The 17,724-nt window shown below is 37.0% G+C and overlaps 1 protein-coding gene across 1 annotated transcript; it reads right to left on the bottom strand.

Annotated features, from left to right (window-relative positions):
- Positions 1-4,054: 4,054 nt before the first annotated feature.
- Positions 4,055-6,435, bottom strand: LOC109217334 (staphylococcal-like nuclease CAN2). Its single transcript, XM_019381574.1, has 9 exons — positions 6,039-6,435; positions 5,814-5,869; positions 5,555-5,669; positions 5,339-5,452; positions 5,072-5,259; positions 4,926-4,982; positions 4,675-4,834; positions 4,526-4,594; positions 4,055-4,453 (listed from the first exon to the last, which is right to left on the bottom strand). The coding sequence occupies exons 1-9, from the start codon at positions 6,183-6,185 to the stop codon at positions 4,349-4,351; spliced, it is 1,011 nt and encodes a 336-aa protein (XP_019237119.1). The 5' UTR covers positions 6,186-6,435; the 3' UTR covers positions 4,055-4,348.
- Positions 6,436-17,724: the final 11,289 nt, after the last annotated feature.

Here is a 17,724-nt window from a genome sequence, read left to right as displayed (position 1 = left end):
ATATGTACACTTCAATCTATCTCTGATCTGGCGCCTGACTGCTACTACTAATAATACTTGTGGGTCAACGCCTCAACGGTACTTTGCGTTCGCAACATTCCGTGTCCTACGCGTATAATGCTTTTAAGGTTTAATTCTATAAATATTGTTAGTGCTGAAAATATTTATACATCAAGGTGGCTTCCGCAAATCTTATGATTAATAATAATCGGTAACATGACAAAATGGTAACTAGATTACATAGGCGTATTTAGGATTTTTAGTACATGAGTGCACTACTAAAAAAAGGAGAAGATATATATTAAATGAGAATCGATCTCTATTCTTCTTACTAATTAACTCAACCTTCAACCAAGTGCACCATTCAAACTTGTATATAGTAAAACTATATAGATAGGTAAAAGGATTAGTCTGTCATTGTATATACGTTAAATCTTTTTTCTTTTGGCTTTTATTTAAAAAAAATAATTTTTAAAAAATAATATTAAGCTACACCTTTTACCTTACCTCCCTAAAAGTAAAGCACTTTCAAATACTTCCTTGCCGACCATATTAAGTAGGGGTGTACAAAGGAAACCGACAAACCGCACCAACCCGATAATCCGAGTCAAACCGAGAAAAAAACCCCGACTATGGTTTGGTTTGATTTGGTTTGGTGTTGGAAAAAAAAACTCGACCATAATTGGTTTGGCTTGGTTTTAACTAAAGAAAGTCAAACCGAAACCAAACCAACCCGACATTACATATATAGAAATTTTAGATATATTTAATATATAAATATACTTATAGTGATGTAATTTATAAATATTTCGTAAAGGATTTCATAATTTATCTTTTGAGGTATTATTTCAAGGTTGGATNGTAGTAAGTAGATACTGATTTTAGGCAACGAAAATATAGTGAAGGGACAGAAAATAAACGTGAACAAAAGGCACAATATACAGGAAACTCTTTTCCCAACTTTGTATTTAACTCGAGCATACAAAGAAACTCAAACTCAAGTACATCCGTGTGCAAAAATGAAGATCGCTCTTGACCCTCACAAGACTACTCTTAGCCTTAGGTTGTTTTCACTCTTAAAAACAGGCTTAGGACTCTTCCTAACTTAAAACATGCACTCTTACACGTTTTTAACTCTGTATGCCACAAAGGGAATAGGTGCTGCCCATTTATAATACATGAACCAGCCCCATTTACACAATAGTTGCCCATTTTTAGGCTTTGACACTTGCCAACTCAGCCCACTACTTTACTTTAGCGTAGTTGACACCCCCAACTACTAGGATCATGTAAATCATGCTAAAGTAAATGGGATCATGGCCCCAAAAACGTGCTAACACTCCTGCCAGCTTTTAGGACAAAGCTAACTGCTGCCCATGTGCACAGCATGTGCCGGTAACCGCCTTTGACTTTGTCAAACCAAGACTTGCTGCCCCAATTTCGTGCCTTGGCTTGGACCAGCTCCAATGCCATTGTATCCAGCTGCATTGTGCCACAAATTGCCTTGCCATCGCCCACGAACTTGGCCTGTTTGCCGCAACTCATTGCCATGACAAATCTGCCCGCGCACTGCCTTCCCGTCGCACATTTGCTTGCCTTTGCCTATCCGTTTTTGCCTTGCCTTGGCATCACTGCCTCATGCCTTGATGCCTTTGCCATAATCAAGTGTCACCCTTAGCCCGCAACTCATTGTCAAGCCCTTGCCAAGCTGCCTCGCATCCGTTCAAAGCCTTAGCCATCGCTTGCTTGTTTTCCCTTTTTGACTTTGGTGCCACTCGCGCACCAGCTTTGCAACACTCTTGTTGCCTCATCACAACACTCTTGTTGTCAAGTCGAGCTCAATTGGCGGAGGTCTAACACCTATTACATAAGCAATTGGGTTTTGGTGAGAGGGACTAGTAGGTATTAGCGAGACAAGTGTTAACAGTTTGCTGTGTGCACTGCATGTCGAAGACTTAGGTTGAGAGTTAGGCATAGATGCAGTTTTTGATACAGATCTTGTCACAATTTTCGAAAAAGGGGTTTCTTCAGATCCACAATGACAAATATTTGAAACAATAAAGTTTTGGTACTAGTTCTGCATGCATGCAAATTTATTATTTTCTGGGTCTATATTAGAATTAATAGTTATATATTCTTTTATGGTTTAAAAATTTCTCTCTACTGGAAACAAATGGACTGTAACTAAATTGAAAGGCATGTAGATCACCATAGGAAAAGACATGTGAACCTTTATATTTCCTTTGTTTTTGCTGATATCTTTTTTTAAAAAAAATTCCTCCACCCTTCTATGAACTAGTATTATCAACATAAACAAGGTAATATTCTTCTTGAGCCTTTAAGCTAAAGGGTTAACCATTGAGCACTCAAATTTGGAGATCTCTCAGGAGCTTTTGGCATTTGAATCTCTAGCTTATGAGGGACCTGCCTAATATAGTAACTGTTTCCTAATGGCGTCTCATGGAAGTGAATGATTGAGGTTAAAATATTTATCAAGGGCCTGGAGAGGTGAACCTTATGGCACCGCAACTAAATAACTATTCCTTCCTTCTGCTCCAAAATAGACCCAAAAGAAAATCGTAGATTTGCTTGTATCAGCAAAAACTTCCATTATCTGTAAGTAAAAATTAGAGTTGTAATATGTTTGCTTCTTGTGGACTGCTAAAGTGGAGGAAGTTTCTGCTCTCTCCTTTTCCCTAAAAGAACAGTAAAATGGATCTCATACCGGTTTCTAGAAGGGAAAAGGAAACTAAGCATTACTTACAATTGTATTTGATATAGACTAGGCCCTTCTAACCTTGATTGATGTCAAGGTAACAGGAAGCAGAATAAGATGACTGTCTATGTTCTAGGCTAGATATAAAGTTGCTTGAAAGGCATTTAAGATGGCACTTTTTCCACCGAAGAGGGAACAAACTTGACTATTTTGTCCTCCTAATGGCAATCTATTTGTTAGTGTGGCTACTTTTTGCTCCACCACTTGGGACTATTTTTTTGGTTCTGCCATAGTAAGAGATAATAAGTTGCTCATTCGCAATTTTAGTTAAGTCTTCACTATTTTCTCGTTGTCTTTTGACGAATTTTATGCATTTCCATTTTGGTTCACTCATTGGTTCAATACATGGAGTAGGTTTTGATTTTTGGGCATTTACGAGATTGTTTCTTACCAAGTGAGCCAACGTGCTTATTTTTAGGAAGCAAAGTGTGCAGGATATGACGACAGAAATACAACTATTGCCTGCAATTCTTTAGAGTGCTAGGAAAACTAACCTTTTGTCAGCTATATAACCTCTTTTCTTTTGTGGTTGTCTCTTTTTTTTCTTTTTCTTTTTTTTTTTTTTGGTGGGGGTGGGGGTTACATGAGGGGAGGAGTCTGGTGAGTTATCCAATCATCTGTAGAAATAAAGTAAACTGTTATATTGTGCTCACAAGTTTATTTTGGCGTCCTCGATTTTCTTTTGCCCACAATTGGGCACATCATAGTTTCTGTGCTTGAAACTTTATATCCTATAATACACTAATTATAATTTGTTATATGCAGTGTATTTTTGTGCCATGCCTATGCCAGCTGCCAATCCTTTGCAGTTTTGTGACAGACGTTGAACTGGACTTACTGTTCTGATCTTCATGGTCGTTTTTCATTGAAGTACTCCATGTCCATAATGTTATTTTGACTGCACTGATAGCAAATCACTTTCTTTACATTAGTTTATTTTCTGTGTCATGGTGGTTTGATCTTGTAATTCTGGCTTAACTGGAAAGAAAACTGGAAAGGCAATCATTCTTTGTTTAGTTCGTCAAGTCTGCTTTAGTGGTTTTTGCTTTTCAAGTCTTCGTGTTTGTTGAATGGACATTTGAAACCTCAAGTTGCTTTGGTGTAGTTGTATGCCAGAGAGGTGTTCCATTTGTGGCAAACATCGATATCATTTTGTAGTTTATCTTGAACCAGATCCTAAATGTGAAACGAGGTGGGGAAAAAAATTAAAAAAAATGGAGATCGTTCTGGTGGTACCACTCAAGGGTGTGGTCTAGCGTTAAATAAAGTGGGCAAATATTATGGGATATTAATGCTTATTAATTGTTTTCTTCTTGTTTATCTTCACCTTGATGGATAGATACTTGGTACATAATAATACATATACAACAAGGAATGTACAATTACACGAATATTGCTTCCTTGGGGTTAAATACTTAAATTACTAGGGGCATGTAGCTTCTCCATTGCGCCTCATCTATATCAACACAATTTAATCTGGTTCGAGCTTTGAATATAATGTTACTCTGGCTTCCTTATGCCTCGGCTTTGTCGGAGCTCTTATTTATCAAGAAAAGCATATCTTTGTTGGTTTCAAGAACGTTGGTTTTCACGTTTCTGCTTCCTCCATTCCCATGGCATTTCAGGATTTCTGGCTGCCCACAAGCCAATTCGTTTTGCTCGAGCTTCTTTCTCCCACTAAAACCATGGAGAAAAATTCTTTAGATAGATTGCCTTGGTCAGTCTATAGCGACATGAAATCTCAGTTACCTTTTCTAACTCTGGACGCTTGTCGTACGCAGTATAGTGCCAAGCCAAGCCCTTCTTCAGCATCACTTCCTATAAGAGAGGTCAAGTCAGGACTAGAAGACTTTTATTGAGTAACTGGGAGAAGAAAGTGTTGTATCGGATTTCAGTACCTGTACAAATATGCCATTGCAGTATATATCTCCTACACAACGGCCATAGCGATCCTCCTCAAAAATCAAGACCCTTAAACTCTTGCCCTGAACAACTTTAGTTAGTTCTTCCTTGGCCTCTTTACCATATGGCATTGCACTTTCTGGTGCATCTATTCCCCTGATTTCTCATTCATTCGTTATTACCAGTTTGATATATGCATATATACCAAAACTAAGGAAAAGACTTTTCCAAGAAAGCGTCTTGATACCTTAATCTGATCCTATATTTTCGAGCGAGAACTTCCTCATTGTTCACTGGTATCACTCTGTTGACAAAAACTCAACTCAGAGAACTGAGAGTAATGAATGTATGAATGAATGGTAAGACAGACGAAGTTATGCTTATGCAACTGACCGGTATCCTGAATCTATGATTTGTTTGTGCAGTTCATCTGCTTTGGGATAATTCTTCTGAGCCCTTGCTTTTGATCTTTGAACTGCCGCAACTTGCACATCTCTTGGGAGACACGATGACTCTCTAGGATCTGTTGTACTAACATATACAGTTACTGTATCACCATCTGCTACGGCCTTGGCGTCCACCTAGCACATAAAGCATTACACTTTACACTTATTTGAAGATTCAGAGGTTTAACAAGTTTTGAGATTGTAAAATTCTTACAGGGAGAGTATGCAATTCGAACTTGAGTCCCTGCGGATGTGATGGAGGAGCACCATCGCTGCTCAGTTCAACTAGGGAGTGAGGAAGAGGAAGACCATAGAAAGCCAATAACCCCTGCAATCAATATCAAATCTATGACAGTCTAGCTAGACATTATAACAAGTTGGAAATTTTAAATATGAGATTATTATTTAGTACGTAGTGCCAAGTTACTACCTCGACATCTGCTTTCTGATGTCTTTTCAAGGTCTGAATGACAAGCCTTGAAGCTTCTTCAGGTGTTTTAGGGGGAGGCTTTGTTTCTCTCCATGCGTCTGAAAGTTTCTTATACCTTCATATTTCACCAAGAATTACGTGTAATCGAAGCCATGGACAACAATCACACACCAAATGCAAAATAGATGCACATAAATTAACAACTAATATCGATATATAATTGGAGCTAGTACTACCAAATTGCTTAATGAAGTTTTACCAGTTAGCTTGAGCCTTCTTGGATGAGACAACATGCTTACTCAATCCTTGAGGAACCTTGAGAAAACACAAACAAAGGTTATAATTTTATGCAGGATCCAACTGAAACTGAACAACCCGGATCTTAAAATTGCTTGAAAAAGTTTTTTTGGACCTCAATGATCAGCAATTGGTAGAAGGACTATTCACATTCTTCATAGCAAGACAGAGAATTCAGGTTAATTACCTGGGAGGTGATCTCAAAGTTGTAGAGATCGTGTGCTAGAGCTGAAACGCCGACGGTGGTGTGTGTAACACCGTGATGGCCGAGGGAGTCGGAGTCTGCTGAAGGTTTGCAGCAATGACCATACAAGAATCTCAGAGCGTTTCCCATTCTTGGAATCTAAATTATTCCTTTTTTCAGATTCTGGGAAAGATATTTGAAGATGCCAATATCAAGATTATTAACTTAGAAGAGATTGGGGATTGGGTTTAGCTTTTAGGTTAGAAGAGATGGTAAGGAACCCTTCGTTGGAAAATTGAAGATCAAGTTTAGGAACCAATCAGGCAAAACTTGGCAACGTAGTGACTTGTGATTGGTTTAAGGATACGTAATATGTACACTTCAATCTATCTCTGATCTGGCGCCTGACTGCTACTACTAATAATACTTGTGGGTCAACGCCTCAACGGTACTTTGCGTTCGCAACATTCCGTGTCCTACGCGTATAATGCTTTTAAGGTTTAATTCTATAAATATTGTTAGTGCTGAAAATATTTATACATCAAGGTGGCTTCCGCAAATCTTATGATTAATAATAATCGGTAACATGACAAAATGGTAACTAGATTACATAGGCGTATTTAGGATTTTTAGTACATGAGTGCACTACTAAAAAAAGGAGAAGATATATATTAAATGAGAATCGATCTCTATTCTTCTTACTAATTAACTCAACCTTCAACCAAGTGCACCATTCAAACTTGTATATAGTAAAACTATATAGATAGGTAAAAGGATTAGTCTGTCATTGTATATACGTTAAATCTTTTTTCTTTTGGCTTTTATTTAAAAAAAATAATTTTTAAAAAATAATATTAAGCTACACCTTTTACCTTACCTCCCTAAAAGTAAAGCACTTTCAAATACTTCCTTTGCCGACCATATTAAGTAGGGGTGTACAAAGGAAACCGACAAACCGCACCAACCCGATAATCCGAGTCAAACCGAGAAAAAAACCCCGACTATGGTTTGGTTTGATTTGGTTTGGTGTTGGAAAAAAAAACTCGACCATAATTGGTTTTAACTAAAGAAAGTCAAACCGAAACCAAACCAACCCGACATTACATATATAGAAATTTTAGATATATTTAATATATAAATATACTTATAGTGATGTAATTTATAAATATTTCGTAAAGGATTTCATAATTTATCTTTTGAGGTATTATTTCAAGGTTGGATTTAGAACTTTTGAATGTTCCAATAAGTTTTATAGCCATTAACATTAGTAAATTAAATAGTGCTAACAAAAGCCCAAACCAAAATCAAATCAATAGTAATGCTAACAAAAGACGTTCAACACAATACTACGAACGTGAATGTATTGAATATCTATTTTTTGTTTTGCAATAATTTAGAAAAAAATGCATAACATATTTTTATTTTTTCTTTAGCGTTTAGTCATGTAATTAATACTCCCTTATTAGTCTACTTATTTTAGCATGACTTAGTACTTTTAGATTATGTTTATTTTTATTATGGCGTTTTAATTAGCGGCATTTATATTACATAAGTTTATTGTCTTATTGTTGAATATTTTAGGATAATGCCATGACATATCTCATATTTTGTATTATTTTCTTAGAAGATACTTTATATAGTTGTATCTTACTAGGACTAAAGAAATATTTTGAGCACAATTTATATATTTTGTTCTACGAAGATTTTACCGGAAAAAAACCCGAAAACCCGAGAAAAACCGAGAGTGAAAAACCCGAGTTTTATTAGTTTGGTTCGATCTTTAGATTTAATAACCCGACACTATTGGTTTGGTTTGGTAATTGTAAAATCCGAACCAACCCGACCTATGTACACCCCTAATATTAAGCATCGAATTTAAGTTGAAGCCAAACAGCCCCAAAAAATGAGTTGACTTTTAGCCCCCATTTGGCCATACATTTTGGCACCATTTTTTCAAATCTTTTTTGAAAACATTGTTTGTTCATAGATTTATGATTTATTTTTGAAAAAATTTTGAAATTATTTTTTAAGTTCCCAAAATCTAGTTTAGGGTAGATTTTGGGTGAAACTTGTTCTCCCATGATGATAGGCTATAATTGCATATTTTAGTCGCTTATTACACTCTAATTTACTGCACTTTAGTTGAGTTTGCGCTTTAATCGCTAGTGCTTTGCACTAATTGTGTGTTTTATGCCTTGTAGGTGTGATTCCGAGCTATATAGATGTTATGGAATGAATTTAAGTGATTTGAAGCTTTGAAATCTGAGTAAAAGCTCAAGTAATTAAGCCGGGATCGTGTTCGGGGGTCAAATTTGATAATTAAGTACAAAACGAAGACTTGAGGAGGCATATTGCGCACTGTCTAGTAAAATAGACATAACTTTTTGCTCAGAATTCCATTTGGGCTCCACAATATATGATTGGAAAGCTAACTCAAAGGGCTACAACTTTCATGTTTTACGTTTTTCCAAATTCGAAACGGAACAGGGTGAAAACGCGCAAAGTTCGCGCGCTAAAAAGACTGAGACAGAAAGGTGCGCGAATACCGCGCGAAGACCGCGTGAAGTCGCGCGTCTGACCCGGGAAAAGTGTTCTTTTTCACATTGGAGAAGGTATAATTGTTTGGGCCTAACCCTACTTGGTATATATACACGGAAGGACGCCACTTTGGGGGGATCGAACATATTTTGGAGGAGAATTCACGTGGAGGAACACACACCACGCTTAGAGGGGACATATTTTGGACATTGATTCGACCTAAGGAGGCAAGAACACATTGGGAGCAAGGCGGAGAATTCTTCTACGAGTTTTTCCTTCCTCTTCCTATTTTTCATTGTTGGTTATGACTTTTAGTATTGTAGTTTTACATACTATTATGAATAGCTAATTTGTTATCTAGAGTTTTGATAGAACCTTTTGTAGGATAAATTCTTGTTATGTTTTTATATAATTGAGCCATAACTTTTCTCTATTTGTTCAACTACGTTTATATTGTGGTTGGTTGAAGAGCTCTCAATTAGCTGTGCCTATTTAGTATGCATAACTCGGGAGAGAGTGCATATTTAGGTAATTGTTGAACAACACCACTCCCAGAGTATATGAGGGATCAATAACCGAGGGTTTAAAGGTGGGATTAGGGATAACGAAGCCTTGGGTGCGATCTGAAGTGAGCTGTATTAAAAGCCAGCTAGCGTAGCTCGGGAGAGTGCGTCTAGTAAATTGTCGTAATTACTCGGGAGAGATTTACGGTAATAAGAGTGCTCATGATCGGCAGAGAATACTTAGGCGAAATTATAGAAGACATAGCGGGAAGGATTCCGAAAATTGGGAAAATCATAACTCTAGACCTCCTCTCTAACCCTCAGTATCGTTAGTTGTTAATTTACTATTTTAATTTATTAGTTAAGTAGTTAAACAGAAGAATCTTAATATCTATAAGTTAGGAATTGTTCAAGCTTGTCTTCTTGGTGATAGTGAACAGCTGTAGCTAAACCTTAGTTCTTTGTGGGATTCGACTCCGGACTTGTAAACCGGATTATATTTGCAGCGACCGCTTAGTCCTTTTTATAAGGCATAGTTGGGCGAGATCATCCCACTCACAAAACTTCAAATTTTTTTCAAATAAAATGCATGTCCAAACATAATTTCAACTTCCAATTTTTTTTATTTTTAAAAACTACTTCAAAAATTATTTTTTCAAGTTTCAACTAAATCTATGTCCAAACGCTAGCTTAATAGATAACATAAAGCGTTTGTATATGTCTCTTATTCATTGCATTGGATCCACCGTCGGCATCATGCAGCGATAACGTAACAAGGACTTTAAAAGCATCACATATTTAAACAATTTATAATATCATCCCCCGACAATCACCAATAAAACAGACAAAATGATTCGAAACCAATTACGACAAGTCATCCAAATTCTGGACAATGTTTTATTTGGGCCTAGGGAGCTTGAAGCGAAGATCTGGGTTACCCAATTTGTTGTCGTATTTACAGACTTATGGGAGACGGGCAACAATAGAAAGGGGGCAAGTATAGATATACCCGTTTTTGGGCCACCATTAAAATCATATCCGCAATATACAAAAACTTTAGGGATTTTTACCTAGTTATACTATATTAAAAACTTATTTACCTATGTTCTCTATGTTTTGTAGTTTTTAATAAATATCTAGGTTTTTCTTACAAATTGTATATATTACCCCTTAAAAGGCTCTCACCCCATTATTAGTGTCTTCAATTAAGCGATTCAATTATATCCTTTCCTTTTTTCATCTCTTCTCTTCTCTCTCCTTTTTCTTACATCAAAATCTCTTAATTACACCAAGAATCTCCATCTTCTCTCTTCCCACCATGGCCGAGAGGTTTATATTACTAAAAAATATTCAGAAATTGTATGATAAATGTATCATAATTGTATTTGAATTGTATTAGATACATCAATGCCTAATACATAATTGTATCATACTTGTATTACAATTGTATCTAACTTATATCTGGTACATTAATACCTAAAATAATACCTGATACAATACTAATAAATTAATATACAATTATCATACTTGTGATACAAACGGTGAAATTTGTCATGAACTCACAACTGCTGGTAACAATATACAATGAATATACAATTATCATACATTTGTAATACAATTCCTACAACAATTATAATACATATACAATTATAATACAATCGCGATACATTAATTTTTAAAATTTGGGATACAATTATGATCTTCATCTTATTCAAGTTTCAATCACAACTCTACACTAAAAATTTAATATACTCGTATTAAAATTGTATTAGTATTGTATCGAGTATTATTTTGGGTATTGATGTATCATATACAAGTCACATATAATAAAATTTTTAGGAAAAAAGAAAAATAAGATTCAAAACTTACCCAGAACTTGATTCCATAGCAATATTTCAAATTTCGTCTGCATTGTATCAATAAGAAATAGAGATTTTGGGTGATTAGTAAGAAAGAGAGAAATTAAGTTTGAAAACCTTTGGAAAAGAAAAAGAATTGGAAATGCGGGGGGGGGGGGGGAGGGGGGGGGTAGGATATAAAAATAAAAGAGAGATTTTGGGTGATTATTAAGAAAGAGAGAAAAAAGGGACATAATCTTAAATGTAGGGGGAGTAATTGGAAATGGGTTGTAAATGACAAGCTAAAAATTAAGGGATCTTGTATTTTTTCTTTTTAATAGTTTTGTATATAACTTGTAAATATAGATATACAAAGTAATTAATAAGGAACCTAAATAAATATGGTAAATAGGTTTTTACTATAGTATAACTAGGTAAAAACCCAAAACTTTATCATTTACCTACTTCGGAATACACTTTAGAAAGTTGCATTTGATCACTTCAAAATTCACATATGAAGTTACAAATTTAGGGTTTCTGAATCTGTAACGACCCGACTTGTCGTTTTAATAATTAACGCTCCATTCCGCGACTTAAGGTCCCGAGCAACTTCGTAATACGTATTATGACTCGCCTGTGCAGTGGAGTTTGATTTTCGGAAGATTCGGGATTAAATTGAAAGAACAATTCTCATTTTTGAAGCTTAAATGAAGTTTGACTTTTGAGCAAACGACTCCAGAATGGAATTTTGATGATTCCAATAGCTTCATATGGTGATTTCGGACTTAGGAGTGTATCCAGATATTTATTCTGAGATCCGTAGTTAAATTTGCATTGAAATGGCGAAAATAAGAAATTAAAAGTTTAGAAGTTTGACCAGTAGTTGACATTTTGATATCGGGATTGAAATCCGATTCCAGAAATTAGAATAGCTCCGTTATGCCATTTATAACTTGTGTGCAAAATTTGAGGTCAATCGGACTTGATTTGATAGGTTTTCGGGATCGAATGTAGAAGTTGGAATTTCTTAGTTTCATTAGGCTTGAATTGGGGGTGTGAATCGTATTTTTAGCGAAGTTTGATGTGATTTGAGGCTTTGACTAAGTTCGTATGATATTTTAGGACTTGTTGGTATATTTGGTTGGGGACCCGGGGGCCTCGGGTATGTTTCAGATCATTTTGGGCTACTTTGGATGATGATTTTCTGATGTCTGGTGTTGTTCTTCGTGTTCGCGAGGAGCCTCTCGCGTTCGCGAAGAAGGATTTGGTTTCTGGTATTTTGTTCTTCGCGTTCGCAAAGAGACTCTCGCGTTCGCGAAAAAGGAAATCTCTATTGCACAGGTCTGACTTTGGAGGCTCATATCTCGCAATCTATAAGGAATTTGGAGATGATCTAAAAATAAAAGTTGTAGCCCTTTGAGTCTAGTTTTCAGAAGGGTAAACAATTTTCATTTGCAATTGTGTACAAAAAGTTATGGTAGATATACTACAAGCTGTCCAAAAGAGTTTGAAAAATCTCTGCTGCATAGGGCTGACTTTGGAAGCTTATATCGTTCAATATACAAGGAATCAAGAGATAAGCAACAAAAGAAAGTTATAGCCCTTGGTGTCTAGTTTTCAGAAAGTCAAACCATTTGTCATTTGAAGTTGTGTACAAAAAGTTATGGGCATTATACTAGAGGCTGTCTGGAAAGAGTTTGGAAATTGTTGTTGAGGAATTTGTTCATCGCGAACGCGAGAGGAGGGTCGCGAATGTGAAGAACAAACCCCCGGGCAGCAGAATAAAGTCCAAATTCGTCTTGCTCTTCCATTTTGTACCAAGGAAGCTCGGGTGAGGCGATTTTTTCGAGAGTTTTTTCAAGGAAAATATTAGGGTAAGAATTCCTTATCCGATTTTGGTTAAATTACATGGATCTATTGTTGTTTTTATCACTAAATTTGTGAATTGGGTTGAAAATGGTAGAAATACTCTAGACTTTAATTTAAGATTTGGAGGTCGAGTTGTTATCGTAATTTGATAAAGTTGGTATGGTTGAACTCGTATCGGGATGGGTGTTCGGATTTCGTAAAAATTATGTCGGGTTCCGAGAGGCGGGTCCCGTATTGACTTTTAGTTGACTTTTTGAATGTGAAATTTTATGTTGACGTTATATTATCCGGAACTGTTTCCGATGAACTTTATTGAAGTTATACATTTAATTTGGATAGATTTGAGTTGTCCGGAGGTCAATACAAGCGAGAAGGCTATTTTGGAATATCGGCCTAACTTCAAAAAAGTAAGTATCTTGCCTAACCTTGTATGGGGGAATTACCCCTTAGGCATTGAGTCTTATGTGAAAATTATGTGATTGAAAACCATGTACGCGAAGTGACGAGTACATACATGGTTTATATGGCAAATTATTTCGGTTAAAATTCGTAGACCCCCTTATGTATTAAATTGGAAAATTGTAGGAACTTATTAAATCCCTTATTTGTTACGCCTCATTCCTTGTTTACCGAGGTTGCTTTTATATGATAATTTGGTGTGATTGCCACTTGACCTTTATGTGAACTCTGTGTTTGTTTAAGATGCCATTTTTATAGAAAATACTTTCATTATTGATCTTCTCTACAGATAATTTAAATAAGAAATTTAGTTAATAAGATGAATAAATCTATTTATTTTCTAAAGTTGTGATTTAAAAGAGGTGTTGTTCTTTGATGAATTACCTTTTAGTTCATGTTGTCGAAAACTTGGTATTGAATTATAAAGGTCGTGAATCATATTGAGGCAAAGTGCCAAATTATGAAATATTATGCAGTTGAGTTGTTCACTCCCGAACATTTTGTTAAGATGTTGTGCACATTATGGTCGAGCCGTGGGCTCCTTATTGTGAAAAATAATATTATTGTTGATTTATGTGGCAAGTTGTGATATTTGAGCACTTGCAGTGCAATTTGTGAATGTTGTGATAATTGAGTACTTGAGGTGCGAATTGTGATATGTTGTGACATTTGAGCACTTGTAGTGCAATTTGTGAATGGTGTGATAATTGAGCACTTGAGGTGTAACTTGTGAAATGTTGTGATATTTGAGAACTTGTAGTGCCCCTGTTGATGCATATTTACTTTTGGAACTACGAGGCGGTACCTCGGGAGATCCCCCTGATATTCTAAACGTCAATACCACACAAGAGGGGGGGTGATTTGTGTGGTACCCAATTTTCGCTCTAGAAGAACCTGGTTCTTCTAGATGTACTTACTAAGACTGTTTGCGGAATTAAGAGTGCATAAAATAAAGAACACAGAGATTTGTACGTGGAAAACACCTGGCTCAAAAGGTGAAAAAACCACGACCTACTACTCAGTAGGATTTTCCCAAACTTCCACTAAAATCACTAAGCCAAAACAACATTTACAAAACTCTTTGTAAACCTAAGGATTAAACTCTAATCCCAGTGTGGCACACAGCCTCAACTGCTGCGACACTTTCAAGTTAACTCTAACTTGAATACTCAAAGTACCTAATACAATTGCTTCTAGATAAAGCTGAAAGGTACAATATGAAAACACCTACTACAATTGAACTAGATTAAAAGAAAGACACAATGGAATTGGTTCTTCTATCTTGTCCAAGTAGCTTCAAGTTTGCACACTTGAATCTCACGTAAATTGCTTGCAAAAAGCCTTGCTATTTTGCTCTTCAATTTAGTTTCACTTCTACGTTTTTGTGCAACCTGTAAAAGAGAACAATCATTATTATTTATAGAGTTAGTAATCAGAGTTTGATTAAAACTCGACTTGCTGATCCTTCATCAAATTCGAGTCCTAGAACAATTCAAACTCCAATCCTTATTCTTGATCCGGATGTAGTTCTGTTCACATAAGGAGACTTCAACTCCTTATCCTATGCAACCTTTTCGATCAACTCAGAAGATATTGTTGCTGACCCTTGAGACTTATCTTCACACGTATGTCACGTGTATAAGTATATCAACACTGTGTCTGTCTCACATGATGGACCTAGTTCATGACTAAGTTCATTTTGTCAATCTTCAAAACTTCATCTGAACTTGGGCCAACAGATTCCCCCTTTTTGATGATGACAAACTCTGTGCTTTTATTGATCAGAGACCCTGTGGAACTCAACTTGATTATCACACAGTAATTTAACTTATCATTAAGGACCAGGTTTAATCAGGTTATAAATATCACTTTATTTCAGAATACAAAGTAAAGCACAATATCTCTTCCCTCTTTTGGCATCATCGAAAAGTTGCATATTATATGAATCCCAGATGTTAATTATTACTCATGGCCACTGGGGCAACTGCAAATGAAAACATCATTCAGTTAATCAATAATCAACTTCACAAGAAATTTAGCTATTAAGATCAGAAGTTTCATAAAACAAGAGAAAATAAAGCACATTGTCATTGATTAGGAGGTGTTTCTACAAAACAGACCACAAAAAGAAAAACAAACATCCAACCATGAGCAAAAAAATAGAAAAGTCCCGAATCTGGGTCACTGAGGGGGTTTCTAAACCGGTTTTAGGGCTTGGAGGAACTAGAGGGTTGGAATTGAAGAAGATTAAGCATTGTTTGGAGCATCCCTTCACTCTCTTCCTTTTCCTTTTCTAGCTCAGCTTTGAGGCCATTTATTTCACTTTCTAGTTCAGCAATGCGAGCCTGGAGCCTAGCAATTTCTGCATCTTTTGTTTCACACTCTAGAACCAATGCCCTAACTTTGCTGTTCATAGGAGTCTTCAAGGATGAACCAGGTTCAACTGGGGCTACACTTAGCAGATAGTCACAAGCCTGGAGTTTTGATTCCAAAGTGCTCTTTGCTGGAGGCCATCTCCCACCTTTTCAATGGCACATCTAACTTGGCCAGGACAATTGTCAGTATAAACCCATAAGGTGTGGCATGAGCCTTGGAGACATTGATGACTCTATCCAGCAGCTTGACAATGAAAGCAGGCCAGTTAATCTGCTTTCCTCTCACAAGACACTCCAGAAGAACCAGGTCCATATAATTCGCAGTCTGCCTTCTCTCCTGTTTGGGCAGCAAACACTTGTTCACAAACTCAAAGAGCACCTTGTGCTCAGGCTTCATCTCACTCTTTTGCACAAACCTAGCCTAAGGCACTTCTTCAGCAGACTTGGTATCATAGAAATTTCTGGTGATTTGGAGAGCAGAAGGGAGAGAATCTAGACAAGGCCACCTTTGCCTAGTATAGTCATCATAGCCCTCACAGGGTATGTCTAGAATTCTGCCCAATTTAGGTGCATCAAACTGCACCTCTACTCCCCTCACCACACTTGTAACAACCCCATTCACCACAGTGGCATTTGCCATAAACTCGATCAGCTCTTTCCTTGCCAGCCTGCCATCTAGTTGAAGAACCATTTCCTTCCATCCCTGTGCATCCAGGGCATCAACCAATCTTTTCATGTCTGGCTCCTCCAGATCTTTCAGAATTCTTCCTTTCAGTATCTTTCTCCTGCCAAAAAGGACAAATCTGTCCTGTTCTTTTTCAGATTCCTCTTCTTCTTCCTCTCCACTCCATGCTTTTTCTTCTTCAGGAACTTTCACTTGTTTTTCTTTGACTGCAGACCTGGTTCTTTTAGCCGGGGAGGGTTCAGCAGATACAGGTTCTGAAGACTTCTTTGTAGAAGTCTTGGATCTTTTTGGTGTAGGAGTGGGAACCTCCTCAGTTGTACCTCTTTCCTGATGAACCAATTCCATCTCCTCCTCCTCTTCTTCTGTAACCACAGAACTTTCCACAACTTTAGCTTTTAATTTTTCCTTTTTCTTTTTCTTGCTTGCCTCTAAGGCTTTCTGCAACTCAGCCTCACTTTGCTTTACCCTGCTTCTAGTAGCTTTCATCTTTGGTACTGGAGGGACAGTAGACTTAGGAGATGACACCTTGCTCTTCTTTGTTGGCTTAGAGGCAGTTGGAGCCTTTTGAGAAGAAGCTTTGCGCTTCTTGGGATCATAACTTTCCCCTACCTTCTTCAGAATGTCAGCTAAGGTTTCTTCCACAGATGAACCAGGTTCATCTTGTTGTTCACTCAGGTGTACAAGGCCTTCAGCAGCCTCCCCAGTTTCACTTCCCCCTGGCTTGTTGCCACTCTCCTCTGTTCCTCCACAAATAGCAAGAATTTTATCTTTCTTTTTCTTTCCCTTTCTACTCGACTCTCCCTCACTTACATCTCTCACAGAACCCACCAACACAAAGCGAATGTCCACCTTCTCAACTACATCAGAAAAAACATAGCATGTATTTACCTCCCTAGGGTTTTCTTGATTCTTGTCTGAGTCAGAAGACCCACGTTCTTCTCCATCGCTTGCAGAAACAAATGCTTCAGAATCAAAACTCGAGTCAGATGATTCCTTTTCAGAGCTCTCCTTTTCCTGGCTGGCTCTCAATTTTTCGTTTAGAGCCGTTCTAAGAGAACCAGTAGCCACAGTCTTTCTTGCCAACATTTTTTGCCGGCAAAATCTTGGTTTAGGATTACTGCTAGGAGGTGCAGATGAGGGTGTGATAGGAGATACTGGTGGGGGAGTTCCTGGATTTTCTTGAGGAGTAGTCATGGTGAAGAATTTCTGGAGAATTTTTGGGGATTTTTGGAGATTTTAGAGAGAAGGATGATAATTTGAGGTTTAAGGCTTAATGACGGTTATGGACTAGAATGGGAGTATGTGGAGTGTATTTAAAGTGAAGTCTGATTAGGTGCAGTAACAGCAGCTTTTTTGCAGTGGTCAATCAAGAGTCTAATCCCTTTAAGACTCCCGTCTTTTAGTGATAAATAGGTGACGCTT

Source organism: Nicotiana attenuata, unplaced genomic scaffold, assembly GCF_001879085.1.
Source record: "Nicotiana attenuata strain UT unplaced genomic scaffold, NIATTr2, whole genome shotgun sequence".
Lineage (NCBI taxonomy): Eukaryota > Viridiplantae > Streptophyta > Magnoliopsida > Solanales > Solanaceae > Nicotiana > Nicotiana attenuata.
This window is presented reverse-complemented; position numbering and strand designations above follow the sequence as displayed.

Coding starts and splice junctions, on each gene's coding strand:
- LOC109217334 (XM_019381574.1), bottom strand. CDS start 6,185: ATGGGAAACGCTCTGAGATTCTTGTATGGTCATTGCTGCAAACCTTCA. Junction 5,260..5,338: donor TCGAATTGCATACTCTCCCT/GTAAGAATTTTA, acceptor TTTATGTGCTAG/GTGGACGCCAAGGCCGTAGC. Junction 4,835..4,925: donor AAATATAGGATCAGATTAAG/GTATCAAGACGC, acceptor ATGAGAAATCAG/GGGAATAGATGCACCAGAAA.